The 17,791-nt window shown below is 40.7% G+C and overlaps 2 protein-coding genes across 2 annotated transcripts in view; one reads left to right on the top strand and one right to left on the bottom strand.

Moving 5' to 3' along the window:
- Nucleotides 1-13,313, bottom strand: part of TSC22D2 (TSC22 domain family member 2) — a 53,626-nt gene extending 40,313 nt beyond the window's left edge. Inside the window, 3 exon segments of the mRNA XM_033212327.1 lie at nucleotides 11,323-11,968; nucleotides 11,971-12,321; nucleotides 12,324-13,313. Coding sequence (XP_033068218.1) covers nucleotides 11,323-11,968; nucleotides 11,971-12,321; nucleotides 12,324-13,278 — 1,952 coding nt within the window. The 5' untranslated portion in view covers nucleotides 13,279-13,313.
- On the top strand, nucleotides 12,956-15,302 carry LOC117084030. Its single transcript, XM_033212328.1, has one exon. It carries the CDS (start codon nucleotides 13,842-13,844, stop codon nucleotides 14,280-14,282), a length of 441 nt encoding a protein of 146 aa, XP_033068219.1. The 5' UTR covers nucleotides 12,956-13,841; the 3' UTR covers nucleotides 14,283-15,302.
- The last annotated feature ends 2,489 nt before the right edge of the window (nucleotides 15,303-17,791 follow it).

Raw genomic sequence — 17,791 nt, forward strand, 5'->3', positions numbered from 1 at the left:
TGGGTCAGATAGAAGTAACTTGGCTTACGTCACTGAGCTAGTAGGTGGCAATCTAGTTCCAGAGTTTATGCTCTTAAACCACTACACTAAACACATAGCAGCATTAGTTTGACCTCTTTAAGTCTGTCTCTTTATCTGTTAACTGGTTACATTACTACCTAGCTTTGCAGGATAGCTGAAGAACTGAGTCTAAATGTAAAGTTCCTGGCATACAGTGAATCCTTAATAGCTATTATTTTAATCTACAAAATGAGGTTTAGATACAACATGGCAATTCTGGGGTCCTATTAACAGCCTTAAACTCTGTGCAGAATTATTAGTACAATTAAAAAAAATGACTTCCAAGATGCCAGATAATCACTAAAGTAACTGTTTGATTAATTAGGAGACTAATACATGTATTTCTCATTGCTTGCCCTACTTCAACTCCTTTCTATTCTTTTAACCCCTTCTCCACTTTTCTCCTAACTAGGTCTAAGGCAATCAAAGACACTGATTAGACCTGCTAATAACAAGAAAAGCTTAAGAGGTTTCTAACTACTGTTTGTTTAACGGCTTACATCCTCTTAAGATGTATTTGTCAGGCCACTTTTTTCACTGTACTTAGAAGTCAGTCTGCCAAATCAAATGAAAACTGAACCAACTAGAACATTCAATTTGTTTTTTTTTTTGGTTGTTGTTTTTTTCTTTTTTAAAAAAAAACAGGCTTGCCCAGGAACATATGGGAACTAGTTTGCTCTCCTCAAAGGTCTGTTTGGAAACCTCCAGTTTAAATGGAGTGACTCAGAGAGGAAGGTAGTATATACAAAAGAATAAGAAAGAGAGTACTTGGAAGTTATTCTTCAAGTCTACAATTCAAAATTCATTAAAGAGTACTCACAATATATTTATAGAGATGATATTCTTTAAAATAACTATTATTTATTTATTTTTTGGAGACAGAGTTTCACTCGTCACCCAGGCTGGAGTGCAATGGCACAATCGTGGCTGTATTGCAAACTGTGCCTCCTAGGTTCAAACAATCCTCCTGCCTCAGCCTCCCGAGTAGCTGGGATTACAGGTGACCACCATCACACTCAGCTAATTTTTGGTATTTTTGGTAGAGATGGGGTTTCACCATGTTGGCCAGGCTGGTCTCAAACTCCTGACCTCAGGTGATCTGCCCACCTCGGCCTCCCCAAGTGCTGGGATTACAGGCATGAGCCACCACACCTGGCCTCTTTAAAAGAACTTTAGATCCTCTGACTTTGGAAATATAAATATTTAATTTGAATCAAATTCATATTCCAGGTAAGTTGGTTCCAAATGAAGTCATATGACTTGTTATAAAACTCCAGCAGTTTTACAGAATTGTGAAATATCTCTTAAGACAAATGTAAAAGTGAAAAACAAACATATTTGTAGTTAGTAGTAAATACTGGGATGTGGAAAGAGCCTGTGAAATAAAATACTGTATAAATGGATCAAAAGTTTTTAGAACATATTAGAATACACTTAATCAGAAAAAAGCTAACAATTAATAATCACTCTACATAGATTCAAAGTGAAGAAGCCACAGTACCTGGTTTTCTATAGTACATAGTTATACAATCTATGTACTACACAAAACTTTAAACAGCCTAGATTTTAAAGGTAAAAATTTAGACAGTCTTATAAGCTATGAAATTTTGTTTCTGGGATACTTCAACTGGGATGTTATCCATAAACTGAGGGATTTGTAGCAAACAGCAACAATAATTAGTCTCCAAACACTGATTAACAGGTATAGATTAAAGGAGTCAAGTCTGTGAAATCACTGATCAAGGAAGTAGAAGGGAAAAGAGCCATTTGTAAAGATTGAAAGACTTGATCATCAGAGAGACTTCTATTTTGGAATGGCATAAAATTGAGGAGATTAACAGCCCAAGGAAAAGGCTGTTAATGGGATCATTTCAAGGTTACAGTCTATGAAACCTGAAAGCATGAAGAGGCAACTGAAATTAAATATTTTATTAGAAGGAAATACTGATTTTTTTATGCAGCTGTGGTCACAAATTCTCTTCCACTCAGGAAGTAAAATTTGAAACCAGCTTTCTAACAATTTATTTGATATTAATATAAACTACCACTCTAAATATAGAGACAATGAAGCAATTCTAGGAAGACTGACATGTGGTTTACACTGTACTTCAGCCACCTAAACAAAAATGCTGTTTTCCTAGTTGTAAACATTCTTCAACATCACTGAACAAAATATATTCTTTTCTCCCTGACTTTATATACTCAATAGTCCATCACATTAATTTCCAAGTAAGTCAAAATACTACATCAGAAAATGACTCAAAGCATGTGGCATGTCTACCCGTTTTTGCAAGATACTACTTTGTAGGGTAACTGACTACAACAGGGAGAAAAACACAAACATTCCATACCTCAAAACTAAGCTACAAAAATTGCCAACGCTTAAAGCATAAGGTACTTGAGCACTCAACAAACACCTCTTTCTCTTATCTATGCCAAAATATGACTTCAGAGATTTCTAAATAGAAACCAGGGAAATCCGATATGAAGAAGATCAACAAGCACCATCTCCAGTATTATCATCTGGGGAATTTAAATGATTAAAAATATCCTTTAGGTAAAGGGTTACAACACAACAAATCAGTGGCTATGGTAGCTCTTCCTTCCTCCTAACTTACTGTTTGCCAAGTAATAAAACAAATTTGTAACTCGGAATATTCAAAAGCACCGGCTTTGGGTTAAAGGTCTGAATATGAGTCTATGCTTTGTCACCCAATACCTAGGTGACTCAAATTCTAAGAGTTTCTGTTTCCTTAAACCATAAGAAAGGAGGAAGGGAAGAAACCACTTTCTTACAAATTGTTGAAAAGATCAAATGAAAGTCTATACACATAGGACCTGACACAAGTAAGTTTCCTTTGTGTTTAATATAGGGTTAGTTTCCAAATTATGCTGCCTATAAATCAAATTTTGGTAGGGTATCTCAACATGTACCAAATGTTCTGATATTATCAAGGTAATATTGGGGGAAACAAAATACTTAAACTTAGAGCTAGGTGTACCAAAATATTTAGCACATTTCATTAGATAAGAATTCTGATTTTTGGGACTCAGCACTCCGAAGGTATTCCCTTAACACAACTTTATCATAAGATTATAATTTAAAATGCAATAATCACTGAAAGGATACTGAAATCATTTCAATATATACATTATTTTAACAATAAAAGCTTCAATAAACACCTTTAACAGCAACTTACTATAAAAATCTAAATTTCTGGCCGGGCGCAGTGGCTCACGCCTGTAATCCCAGCACTTTGGGAGGCCGAGACGGGCGGATCACGATGTCAGGAGATTGAGACCATCCTGGCTAACACGGGGAAACCTCGTCTCTACTAAAAATACATAAAAAAAAAAAAAAAAAAAAATTAGCCGGGCGTGGTGGCGGGCGCCTGTGGTCCCAGCTACACGGAGGCTGAGGCAGGAGAACGGCGTGAACCCGGGAGGCAGAGCTTGCAGTCAGCTGAGATCCGACCACTGCACGCCAGCTTGGGCAACACAGTGAGACTCTGTCTCAACAAAAAAAAAAAAAAAAAAAAATCTAAATTTCTTACCATGACATTTAAGTCCTTCACTCTGGTTTCCTGTCAAATTAATAATACCATTTTCCAAACGATACATTCTCACTCTTTCACAAATCATTATACAAACTGCCTTTTATCTCTGCTTGGAAAACTATCCCCTTCTTTTCTTAGTGACCTAATCTGAATGACCATTTTAAGATTTAGTTCAAGAGTTAGCCTCAAAAGAATGTACAAGTAATAATGGGTACTTCTAAGGACAAACTGGGTGGCTAGAGGACAGAGAAAGCAGAGAGGCTTTCGATTTTACTCTTTTATACATTTTGAGTTTTGAACTATATAAATACCTATGCAGAGAATAATTTTTAAATAGAAGTCAGTCTACTACCCTCCCAATCCCAACCTGATCCGACATCTCAAATTGTTCCCATTAGCACCTTATATTACTCCATCACCACCTACAATGATGTCAAAGTACACATCTGATCATCATTTTCATGATGATGAAAATGCCTGAGATCTAGGAGGGCAGGATAGTCTCATATTTGTATTCCAGTGCTCACTACTCGCAGAGCATCATGAAAGCTGAATGACTGATACGCTGTTTTAAATGTTTTCTTGGGCCATCAACCTACTTAATGAGTATTTGCAAACTTCATTTATTGCCACACAATAGTCAAGTGGCAGGAAAGGGGTGACAAGGTTTAAGTTTGCCGTTCTCTCATGAAGCACACCTGTATGTATGGTCTCATATACATAAGACTAGAAGAAATCTTAAAATTTGACAAAGTCTCAAAAGAGAAAAACAGACAAGTGAAATGACTTGACCAAAGAAACCAGCTAAATGATAGAAGAGCCATGACTGGAACACAATTCCCTATACTTCTTACAACATCATGACTCCTCTGCACTAAAACATCATCTCCTTTTTTCTGACTACAACCATACCATACAATTATGCTTTCATACTAAAATGGAATATTCTTGGTATGATTTATAGCATGTGAAGGGGTGATCTGGGAGAACAGTTTGGACACTGAAATATTAATATTTCTGTGACATACGTTTGCCACATATATTATGTTACAGACTGTTCAAATTACTTGCATACATCATTTAATACTTTAAAACTCTCCCAGGTAGGTACAATCCCCATTTTTCATAAGAGGAAACAAGGGATCTACGCCAACTAGCTCAAGGTCAAATACAGCAGTTAGATTTTAGCCCAGGTATGTCTGACTCCACTGTCTCTGTAATGGTCATTCACATATATTAACACATAATTAAACATGCTATTGGTTTTATTTGATCAAAATAGCTCCTCCCTCCTTTGTTTTGTCTTCAAAGACTAGGTAGACAGTATACCAAGCAAAGATTTGTTTTGCTTTAACATATAAAACCACTTGATAAAAACTAAATACTAACTCTACTTTAGAAACTAGCGGGCTTTACACTTAGCTTTGGGAATCCTTTATTCAGATTAAATGATATACTTGTGTAATAATGAAGATGAAGAGCCTAACACTAACATTTAAAACTATGCCATCATTATTTATAATAATTGACACATTAATCACAAACTCCATCTTCTACAAGGCAATATTCTTTAGACAAATTTTCGTAAGGGCTTATGGGAAAAGAAGCTTTAAGTAATTTAACATTTAGACTTTACTTATTTGTCCTGCCTACCCTAACAACAGGTATATGTCCCAGGCAAACTCTAATAAAATTAACTAAATTATCTGCAGAATTTTCACTTAACATCACAAATAAATGTACAACTTAAAAGGATGGAAGCACTTTTTCTTTTTAAACAAAAATTAGCTTGGGCACAAAGAAATCAAACTAAATACTAAACACTAATTATTTAAGTCTGATTTGCGGCTTTAAATTTGAGATAAGCAATCTAGATGAAATTTAATTCACCTGATTTAAGAGCAGAACTCGCCGGGCACGGTGGCTCAAGCCTGTAATCCCAGCACTTTGGGAGGCCGAGACGGGCGGATCACGAGGTCAGGAATCGAGACCATCCTGGCGAACATGGTGAAACCCCGTCTCTACTAAAAAAATACAAAAAAAACTAGCCGGGCGAGGTGGTGGGCGCCTGTAGTCCCAGCTACTCAGGAGTCTGAGGCAGGAGAATGGTGTAAACCTGGGAGGCGGAGCTTGCAGTGAGCTGAGATCAGGCCACTGCACACCACCCTGGGCGACAGAGCGAGACTCCATCTCAAAAAAAAAAACAAAAAACAAAAAGAGCAGAACTCATGCAATACTTTCATACAAGAAACAATCCATCAATACACCTTTAACATTACTAAGCCAAATTTGAAGAGTATATATCAAAGTATGCTTACTAAAATCATGGAACGATGTATAGGAATGGTGCAAACTGGCTACTGTTCCTATCTTTTTATGAGGGAGACCCAGTTTTTGCCCTAAGCAATGCCAGATTAAGAATATAACAAATATTGAGTAATTTGATACGTTCAAGAATTGCTGTGGGAAAGACATTATACCAATGATTCAGGTATACATATTCTTTGTGGACTCAATAATTCACAGAATACCACTGAAAATAGTAGCTTCAAATCACAAGCCCATTGGTTTAGTATAAAGAAAAACCATACACTTAAATATCAGGAGTTTTGCTACACATACCCCTTAAATATTATTAATATTTCTTACTAAAAATCTGCTTTTCCAATTAAGGAATTACTTAGGGAATATCATTCAGGCTATGTTTAACCAGACAGACCTGCTTTTGTAAGGCCTCTCCTTCCTCATACTTTAAGTATTTAGAGAGTAATGCAATTAAGAAATAAACAGAATCTTCAGAAAAGGAAATACACACTGGACTAAAACAATTCTTCAAAGAAAGAATTAGAACATCGTTCCTCAATATTCACAAGTGTTCCTATTTCTTTTGAGACTATATTTCATGCTATTCCACTGTATTTTCTTCCATCTTGGTTATCTGCTATCATTCTACACTTCCGCGCCCCCAACTCCTGCCATTTTAGGAAAGGAAGGTCAGAATCCTTTTATACTTTCCTAACTACCATTCCTCTATTAGGAAACAGATTTATTTGGGTTTCTTTACTACTTGATTGGTGGGGCTGCCATTTGTTCATAACTGCTTCTGATCTTTTCTGGTGCAGAGACAGATAGACTCCCATTCCTAATTGGGAAGTACCAGATTCACAGATCCAGTACTGTATTTCACTATTTCCAAATTAGTGCTATCAGAATTATTTTTTCTTTTTCTTTTTACAGACAGGGTCTTGCCGTGTGGCCCAGGCTTCAGTGCAAAATTATAACATAGCTCACTGTAGCCTCCAGCTCCTGGGCTCAAGCGATCCTCCTGCTTCAGCCTCCCCAAGTAGCTAAAACTATAGGTGTGGGCCTCCAGACCTGGCTGAGTTTTAAATGTTTTGTAGAGACAAGGCCTCGCTGTGTTGCCTAAGCTAGTCTCAAACTCAAACATCAACCAATACCGACCTTGGTCTCCCAAAGTGCTGGTATTACAAGGCATGAGCCACCACCCCTGGCCCAGGATTCTTAAATAACAAATGAATTGGCATTATATTTATTCTCAGGAAGTAGAGAACATATATACCCCTACCACCAGTCCTATATAAAATGACTTCTCATAAAGGTGATTTAGTTCAGGGGTTGTGATCTCCTAAAGAGAAAAAACAAGTGTTACTAAAATAGTTAGTTGGAATCTGTATTATTCACACACATATAAGCCATTATGTTTTCTAAAAATATTTAACAATGTTTGGCCTATATGATTTAGTTCACATAAAATTTTATACAATATGTGTCACTGTGAATACAAAAGGTCACACTCCTACAGATATAGCTCACGGTTCAGGAATTTCAGGTACTTCTGAAAATCGTAAGCCTTTTTGGAAAACTGTCAGTTCCTTTTACTTCAAGCCACGTTTATGAATAAAGTATGTTTTAGTAATCCATGTGGCGCTCCTGATGAATACATCAATATCAGTTTTTATACTAAGCAATAATATCACATATATATGATTTTACATTTTTATTACTAACTCCTCAGTAAGAACACTCTTAAACATGTAGATAAGCCTAAGATAGTATCTAGTATGTAATTCACACATCAACTGTAAACCTACAAGAGCAAAATTACCTTCACAATTTAACACATAAATGTCAGCTTCCAAGAAACATATTCAAGACAGAAATGTCCATCTTTAGAGACTTCAATTCAGTGAGACTTTCATGTAACAGAGGTCTAAGATTGAGACAGTTCTGCCTCCTGGTATACATTTATGTAATCCTCTCACTTAAACTTCAAGTTAAAAAAAGGCAGAATTTTAAAATATATGTAAGTGTACAAACAAAATGTGTATTTATGGCACATACCAGGACATACCACTTAACTTTCACAATGTATAATACTTTATCAGTGGTCATTAGCAAACCACACAAATAAAACCATTAACAAGACATAGAAATATCTGCCACCAAAGGATCCTTAGAATCAGGTTTTCAACAGTCTTTTGGCCACAGATGACAGCTCACAATTGCAGCCATTCATAAGAGTTCCTGGAATGCGGCCTACAGAGTTCACACTGGTCGGCTATCTATGGAAAGTGATCTGTACTGTAGTCCTTTTCCAAAAGGGCCAGTAATACTTTGGACCTCCTCTCATTTATAGGAGACTGTTAAGTGTGTATGCAATTTAAACAAGTTTTGTAAAGTTCACTATAAAAGTAGCTACACATTTAAGAATTGTATTTTCAACCATTACATCCACCAGTTTACACAAAATCAATTTGAAAAGTCTCAACAACTGACCATAAACCTTTCTAATGAAAATGGCCAGAAAGATAAACTTTATGGTAATTAACGTAGAGTCAATAGGCAATGCTAATTGAGAACCTTCTGCATATACAACCATCAGCCTTTTAAAGGTGTGATAATATTAAAATGTATTACTATAAGGCCCGGTTCTTTAATTCTAAATGATCTCAAAAATTAAGCCAATACAGAGCTTTGTATTAGGTAGTGGAACCAAAATCTCAAGATAGAGTTTTCAATGTATCAACCTAAACCACCTCAATCTTTTTGTTAATTTCGCATTTTCCTTCCTTTTCTCAAAGAAATAGACTGTTTACTAAAGTCCTAAATTTTTTTTTTTTTTAAAGCATACATCTTATTTACAAATATTTCCTTAGGATCTGAAATTTGTCAAACTACTTGCAAAGTTTAAATCGTAATTACTGAAGACCTCTCACTCCAGTTGGTTTTATTTCAAATTTGAATGACTACATATAAAACTGTATGCAGATTTTAAGGCGGTAACCCAAAATCACATTAAAATTAAAATTTTCAGTTAAGATAGTAGCCTCCTCAAAAGTACTCATCTCAGTAATTTACACATATGCCTGGAAAACTGTTATTTAATTTCAAACACAAAATTTTAAAATGCCCTGTTTTTTACTAAGGCTTTCTATTAAAACACAACAAAACAAAACAAAAAAACCCCAACTATTTCTACTTAATGGATTTATTCCTTCACCAGGTATGTTGGACCAGTGACAAAACAGTCAAATGTGTAAGATTACATCTTGGAAACTAACATGTCAAGTTAAAAACCAATGAAAGACTATAACAAAAATTAGAAATGAACATTTGGTAAGCAATGTAGATTTTAAATGATTGGGGTGAGGGAGGTAAGTGTCATGTTTAAAATAGGACTGCACATACATCAAAACCCCTGCACTGAATTAACTGTTGCAATTGATAAGAACACTGATACAGTAGTATCTGTAGTTCAAACATTCACAAATTTGGCAATGAGATTCTTCAGATTACCAACTGTTAACACAGTAAGAGGAAAAATAAATGCATTTTTGATGTCATACCCTAAAGAATACTTTTCAATTTCCATCTATCAACAGAACTATCTGCTTCATGCCTTATCATCATACTAAAGTTCTGAGGAACCTAAGTATGTATGCTGTGAACTGAGAGGTGTGAAGAGGAGGGAAAACGTAATCTGCATTCTTGGGTGCATTCTTGGGTGGAGGGGTGTGTGTGTATAGAAAGTGGGGTAGGTCAGGAAACCAGTCATCATTTCTTTAAGAGATATGGGGCAGTATACAGGAACAGAGGAAAGAAAAGGTTATTTGCCAACTTATCAGGAAAAAATTGGCTTGTGGCAGCTAGAAAAGAGAAGATGCCTGTTGATTATTACCAAAGGCGAAAAAATAAACTCAATCTGTGTTACAGGTGTGTCCCTGTGTATGACAATGGGAGCAACTATAAAAAGTAGACAGATTTTTCTGAGTGGCTTGTGGAATCAGTTTACTTGGTAGTCCTATCGACACAAAATTTCTCAATGACTAGCTAGCTGAGTGCACTTATGGACACGTGGTGTTCTCTAAGCGTTCTCAAGTGAAGAAAGACTCCCCATAAGTAAGTCACCTACAAAAAAAGGTGAACTTTGAATTACAAAAAGCAGAGAAGATGAATGAATTTCAGTGAGTATTTTTCAAACCAACAGAAGTATATAACAAAAATACAAGGCTAATTAGAAATGGGGGGTTAAGAAACGTGAAGGAACTCAGAAGAAACCATAGAAAGAGAAAGCTTTAACATATATGTCATTGTATTCTTCCACACACTCATTATTCTGGAAATCCATAATACCAGTTTTCATCTTTTAAAAACACCTAAAATTAGCCTCTCGCTAAACAAAAACCCCAGCAAAGAAATGTCTGTGAAATTCGTGAAACTTTTTCTATAATTTTAAAATATAATTTTAAAACACTGCAACGAGTCAGCTTTTAAAAATTTGCAATATGTATGTCAAATTTACATGTGACATTTCCTCAAAACCACAAAAATCCTCATTAAACCATAACCAAACATCAGCTGTTGTGGTATTGGTGTAGCAATACACCAATTCTTATTTAGGCCATTAAAAAAGCATCCCTAAATACAGGGAGCCAGTTACTAACATTTACACTTTTATTAAAAAATTACTCTTAAATTTCAAGAACTATAGCTTTCACTACAGTTGAAGGATCGATCTCAACCTCTCTTTCCTATAGTAAATAGACTGATGGAAGTTAAGAACATCTTTCCAGTACAGTTTTTGCTTAACAACAAAAAAAAGTATCTTAGAGAAGTCTCTGGGTGTACCTTCTTTAATCAAAAGGCTGAACTAAGTATGATCTTCAAAGCCGGGTTTGACATTTCACCACTATGTCTCCAGCCTTTCCAGATACACTGGAGGAGATTCTTCACATGGATTTTGTTTTTTTTCACTAGAGGGCCTTCTGGTTTTCCAGAAAGGAAAACTTGTAAGTAATATTATGTCTCAGCCTCAGAACTCACACTGACAAATCTCTCTGCCTTAAGTGTTCGAGTGTGACTGATATGTAAGAAAAGGACAATTCTATGGGAGCATAACATACTAGCTACCACCATTAAATGGTAAGGATTAAGCTTAAATTCACTTTTTTTTGAGTAAACAATGTTGCACCTGACCCATTTTAGTGCTTTTAAACTGTAACATGACCAATACGCTCATTACACCCTTTGACATCAGCAATCTAAATCAATTTTACCAAACACTAAATTTTGTATTTAAAAATGCTAAGGACCTCAGTTGACAACAAATCTCCCAAAGTTGCATCCTAAGCTACAATGTTGGCCAAGCATTTCTATCAAATATTTAAAATAGAGATTTCCATACCTGTCTTCATCACCATCAACAGGAATAGCTATGCTGAATACAGAGGTGGCCAGACTGTTCATAGGTGTTAACTGAAGGGGGTTTGCCAGGGCATCTGCAACAGGCGGCTTCACAACAGGCTTATTTTCAGCAATGAGAGAAAGTGGTGGTTGAGGTAGGGGTTCTGATTTTCTTCTAGTATCGTCGACTTGCCCGACTAAAGGTTGGGTCTGAGTCTGAAACTGGCTTAGGTCAGACTGTGGTAGACTTGTTGGTGCACTGTGTGTGCCTGGCGCTAAGGGCAGCCCAACGTGCTGGATTATGCTGCTGCTCCTGCTGACTGATGTATGGCTGCTCAGCTGTTGAGACTGGGCCAGAGGCGCGGGTACATTTGGCATAGTAACAGAAGTGGTAGACACACTAGGCACGCTTGGAGCGGGCACGGCTGCAGGCACGTTTGGAACTCCGGGCACCACGGCGTGAGGGCCACCAGGTACGGCTGACAGCGGACCACTGCCACCCATCTGCGGCGGAGGCACGGACTGGGGCTGCCCAGCCCCGGCAGGACCCATGCACTGCTGCACCACGCCTCCCACAGTAGCCGGGGGCACTCCGGCCGGCTGACATGGCGCGGCCTGCCCACCTTGCGCTGGTCCCGTCCGGGGGCCATGGCTTCGCTGGGCTGGGAAGATGCGCCCAAAAGCTGCGCGCCCACCGAGGCGGCATTCTGGCCGGTGCCCACGGGAAGGCTAGCCGCCGTGGCGGGGCTCGCTGCGGCGCCGGTGGATGAGGGCTGCGCGGGGCTTGGCGGCTGCAGGCCGGCCACGTGCTGCTGCAGGTACTCACTCTGGCCGGAGGGCTGGACGGGCAGCAAATGTCCGGGCGGTATCTGAGGCTGAGGATACGCGAACTGCTGGGGCTGCTGCTGCGCAGAAGCGCCGACTGCAGGGCCCGGCTGCGGAGGCAGGGACATAGCCGGCTGCGCCAGGGTTACATTCGTCGGCGGCAGAGTCTTTCCCCCGGCCCCGTTCCCTGGGGCTGGCTGGGCTGCCCGGCTGCCATCACTGGCGACGGCCCGGTCGCGGCTCCAGGGAACGGCGGCAGCGGAGCCGAGGTTTGAGCCACAGCCCCACCTACGGGCGGCGGCGGCGGCTGTGGCTGCCCAACGCTAAAACTCTGCGGCTGGGCCGGAGTGGGCTGGCTCATTTTCTCCGACGGGGGTAGCTGTGACACAGCAGTCAAGGAGCTGTCAGTTCCCGACTCGGGCCCGTGCGCTCCCTGCATGGAGGCCACTACTACCACCACCGACCCTCCGGTGGCGCCCAGGCCGCTGTCCCGCTCCGCAGTCTGGTCAAAAGTATTGCTGTGTCTAATGCAATCCCCGGATCTAGTCAGGACGCTGCTGTCTGAATCCCGCTCATAGTATTCCATACACGTCCATCGGCCGCGTCGATAGGGCTCTCCGCTCCCGTGGTCCAGCTTGATCACGCGAAAACGGGAACTACAAGTGGTGGGAGGCTGAGATGGGGCTGCAGTCACTGGCCCGGCGGATGAGCCCGCGACCGGGGGGCCGCCGGGTGCTCCTGAGGCGGGGGCCGAAGTGGCGGCTGCCGCCAGGGTACTGGCGAGCGCCCCAGACACGCTCCGGGCCGAAACGACTCCTCCTCCGTTGGCGGGAGCAGCAGCCGCCGCTGCCAGCTGCCCATCCAGAAGGAGGTTTGGGGATACGGTCCCGGGAGTCTCCGCATCCCCAACATTGTTAAGCGTCTCTTCGGAAGAGCTGCGCTCGCAGACCTCCTCAGGGCCATAATCCGTGGCCCGAGAGACGTCGAAAATCTCGGAGGAAACGTCCTCTGTACGTGACTCGTCCGGGTCGTCCAAGCTCTCAGTGTCCTCGGTGATGCTAGTGGCCACCTGGGCCGTGGTGACACTGGTGATCTGGAAGCAGCTCTTCTTTTTGGCCGGCATCTTGGACATGGTGAAGAAGGCTGGAGGGCAGAGAGGCACGCCAACTCCTCCGGGTCCTGCCGGAAACCAGGGAGGGCAGAGCACGGGCCCCCAAAGACAAAAGTCCGAGTCTGCGCTGGGGTCTGAGGCCCGCCGCTGTAAGAGTCACGAGCTGATCCAGGCGCTGGTCGCCCGGTGAGACATCCTCCTCCTCGTTTCCTTCTCTGTGTCTGTCTCTTCGGCTCTGGCCCCGTCTCAGTCCCGCGGCGGCTCCTCCTTCCTTTTCAGCTCCTGCAGCCGCGGCGCCTCAATTCAATTCCCTCAGAGGCGGCGAGAGCGCGAACCCAGGGGCGGGCCCCGGCTGCTTCCTCTCCCGTCTCCGGGCAGCCGTGGTCAGTCCAGCTCGGCGCTCGGCGCGGTCAGCAGGCCTTGGCTGGGGGTGGGAGTGGGAGGGCGAAGAGGAGGAGGAGGAGGAGGCGGTGGCGGCGGCGGCGTGAGGGGCGGTGCTGCCCCGCTCGGGCTCCTCAGGCCGGTGCCGGCGTCCGCGCTGGGCTCTCCGACTGAGGGAAGGAGTGGCGAGTCCGGAGTCGGAGATGCCTGATTCAGCCGGGAGCCGCGGGCCGGGGCTGGCTGAAGGTCCGCCGGCGGGCGGTGGGGCTGCGGCGCGGGCAGGCGGCCCTCCCTCCCCGGCTCTAGCCGGAGCTCAACCCCAGGGACATGTCGACTGTCTCTGGCGGAAACCCGCTCTGGGGGAGGGGAAAGCCGGCTCGGTCCTCCCCTTACAGGGGGAACCACCCCTGCGGGCGGGCGGCGACGGCGGTCTCGGCCTCCCCTCGCGGCTTCTCTCAGAGGGGCGGCGGCGGCGGCGGCAGACCGCTGGCACTGGAGCGGAGGCGCCCCGGCTGTGTGAGGTAGCGGTGGTGGCTTCTTCGGCTCCTCCTCGGTGCGCCCAATTCCTAAACCCCGGAGAAACTGAAATTCAAACTGCTGAAGCGGCGGCTGCAGCTCCCTCCGCTGGGCCAAGATGGGGCTGAAATGGCCGCGCCAGGGATGCTGGGAGAAGCAGCAGCCCCGCTGCCGCCGCCGCTGCCGACTAAAATGCCGCCGCTGCCGCAGCCACCGCCAGCGCCGCAGCCGCCGCCGTTCCGTGACGCACCGGCGTCGTGACGTCACCGCTCCGCCCCCTCCGGTTTCCTGCAGTATCGCGTGGAACCTGGGGTGGGGGGGCAATGGGCGGAGCTAAAGGTTAAAAAAGGGAGCGGTTTCTTTATTTAAAATTTTTTAAATTTAAATTTTGTGTTGAAGGTTCTTTAAGAATTGACGAGTTAAAGACGATTTTTAAATTCCAAGCCTAGGGAAGCTTACAATGGAACTAATCAGATGTTTTTACGTCGGTTTGTTCCGAGACATTGGAAGACTGGAGGTCATGTGCTTGTGTCTAATGTTTAGCAAAATCTTAGTGAAACGAGGGCGATAGGAATGGGGGCTGGGGAAAACTTAGATGAGATAAAGAGAGATGCCGCTGAAAGAACTAAATCACTTTAAAACTTCTGAAAATAAATGTTGACCATTGTCGTCAGAGGAGTAAAATGTTCAGAGAAATGGGGATGATTAAACAAGAACAGCAAGCCAGATTGAGTCAGAAAATTATCTTCCTGCCAGAAATTCTGTCTCCAACAACGGCATCAGGGGATGGTTACTTGGCCAGGGTGAAGTCAGTTTTTAAAAAGCTTAAGGGTTACCAATGTATTCCTAAATTTCCTGAATTTGCTGTGATTCCAGGATTCATTTAAACTCCTGACACTGTTTTTACTTTCGGCACGAAATCAGCTTATGGGCTTTATAAATGTAGAACCTACTGCATTATAGTTCTTCTTTTTGTTTATTCTAAAACTGTTAGTAGCAGCCAGGGTGTTATATGATTTGGATTGGGCCACAAACAACCATAACGAGTGATAAAGCACCCTTTCCTGTTCCGGTACAAAGCATAACTATGAAAACAAAGTACTGGCAGATTTACCATCTTGTAGCTAGTTCCTGGCCAAAGAAAATGGTAAGGCCATTCTTTTAAACAGTTAAAAAAAAATGGGGATGGGCTCCTAAACTTTGACATACTAGAGCAGTCATCATTTAGGTAAAATCTAAGTCTTAATGGAAATCGAGATTTCATATCTATTGCAGCGTTAGCAATCACATTATGATAACAGTAAATCGTTGAACTCGGTTCTCTAATCTTTGAAGAATAGAAATACTTTTTAATCCCAAAAGGTGTTTCGAGAATTAAATTTGCAGAGAATTTTTTAGGTCTTTAGTTGTAATTTATACAGCTAGGTCTTTTAATCTGAGTGGAAACCGTGCCCTCCAAACCCAAGTGACTAGAGTCAGAATGTGAAATAAGACCACATAAAATCCCTATTTCTTAAGCAGATGGGCGAAAGTAATGGAATAAAATGTGACGTTATGCTATTGTGGCAGCGATAGCTAATGGAATGTTTCTTTTCTAAATCTGTAATTTCAGTAATTGTCAGAGGCAGTTTTCCATCAATAAATTAGATCAAATGGTTAAATCCAATATGAATTTATAAAAGCTTAATTTAATTTTGGATTGATTTACCAGATTGTTTAAGGTGGTTATCAATGGGTAGTGTTGATGGTGGTGCTTTTGGAAAAATGAGTATTAATATGCCTGCTCATCCCTTTACATTATTTTATCATATAAACTTCTTGATTACTCGTTATGATACTCTTAAATCATATATTTAAAGGAAAAATCTTAATCTGTAAGACCATTTCTCCTTAAAAGGTTATATTATGAGATGAAAGGAAAGATAAAGATAATTTAGAAGAGATCCAGAAGTGGACTAAATTTCTGGTAATGAGGGTGCTAAAGGTGTTCAAAGACATCTTAGGAAAAGCATATGATTTATAACTTTTAAAAGTCTCATTTAGATGTTTAAGGATTTGTGTTTGTGTTTAATAGTTCTCTTGAAAATACTGTTTTCCAAAAGTTTAAAGGCCCTAGCTACTTTTATACATTTGCCCTTAAAAAAATGTACAGAATTTATTACATCAAACTGCTATGAAGAAATAAGAATTCTGATTTTTGCAATTAAGTTTGAAATCAATGTAGAGGACAAAAAGTGGCATAGTTATATCTAAATAAAAAAGTATGTAATTCATAAGTTGGTCCACAAAGAAATGAAAGCCTTTAAATAACTAATTTAAATGATAGAAAGCAGGATGTATATGCAAGTACATACACATATACATCTCCCTGTATAGAGTGTTGTTAATAAGTAGCATGGTAGCCTAACTCGCTGGAAGAAAGAGATCCCTGGAGTCCCAAACCTCAAGACTAGGAGTCTTAATGCAGTTACCAGGCTGCATGCCTGCACCCAGAGACCATACTAGAGGCTGTGGGAATCCTCGATTACTGCTCTTAGAGCCCCCAATTTGACTGTTTCTTCTGTATCTGGTACTGTTTTCAAATATTTCAAATTGCAGTGATGCATGAGGTACGTTTAGAAAACATAATGCAGGGGAATAAAAGCAGTTAAAAATTAAGGAGAGTTTCTACTGATATAAAATAAAAAACTGCTGCAGCAAGATCTTTTCATCATCTGTAAACATCATACCCCCAAATTTTCGTAGGTTATTATCTAACCGTATCAGTACCAGATGGTGCATTATTTCATAGAAAATCTTGGGATGTAATCTCTAGATACTCAAGAAAACCTGACTTTTTCTTAAAATGAAGATATAATATATTTAAAATAATAATGATACATTAAACATTATGGGATAAAGAAAATACTTTCCATAGAAATTAAGCAATGGCCTAGGCAAAGAGAAGTAACCCTTTAGCATTAATACTATCAGACAGTGACATTTATTGAACATTCTCTGTGTTGTGAATTAAGAATTGGACTACCTATAGCCCAGTTAACAATTTTTTCCGGAGTTTAGAAATAGCTTATGCTTATTTGCTGTGTTTTTTATTACCAAATTATTAGAGTTTGGTGCAAAAGTAATTGTGGTTTTTGCCACTTACATGATGGCAAAAACCGCAATTACTTTTGCGTCAACCTAATAGAAAAATACAAAATGGAGAAATAGTTTTCAGGTTCCAGAAAGCATTTGGTAGAAATAAATATCAGTTGTCTAAATAAGTAGTACTTGATTTATTAGTATGATTTTCCTAGGGTTCCATTTCTGGAACAATATCATATTAATAAACCCTTTCAGTGAGTCCATTGTGTGGTATTGCCCAAAAAGGAAAAAAAATGTAATGAGAGAGAACTAAGGCTAATAAAATTCCATAAATACTTTTATAAAGAAAAATATAATTTGACTGAGATGCACAAATGCCTACTTGATAATGAGGTGTTTTAAGGAAACTTCTATTAAATACTGTTTTTGAGTTTAATATACTGTGAAACAATGATGTCTTTTTTTTTTAATGAAGATTTCCTTGATGTCCAAAGACCTTTGATGTTCAAGCAAAATGTAGCAATTTGGTAAAAGTAAAGGGTGCATTTCAAAC

Source organism: Trachypithecus francoisi, unplaced genomic scaffold, assembly GCF_009764315.1.
Source record: "Trachypithecus francoisi isolate TF-2019V2 unplaced genomic scaffold, Tfra_2.0 Lachesis_group0, whole genome shotgun sequence".
Lineage (NCBI taxonomy): Eukaryota > Metazoa > Chordata > Mammalia > Primates > Cercopithecidae > Trachypithecus > Trachypithecus francoisi.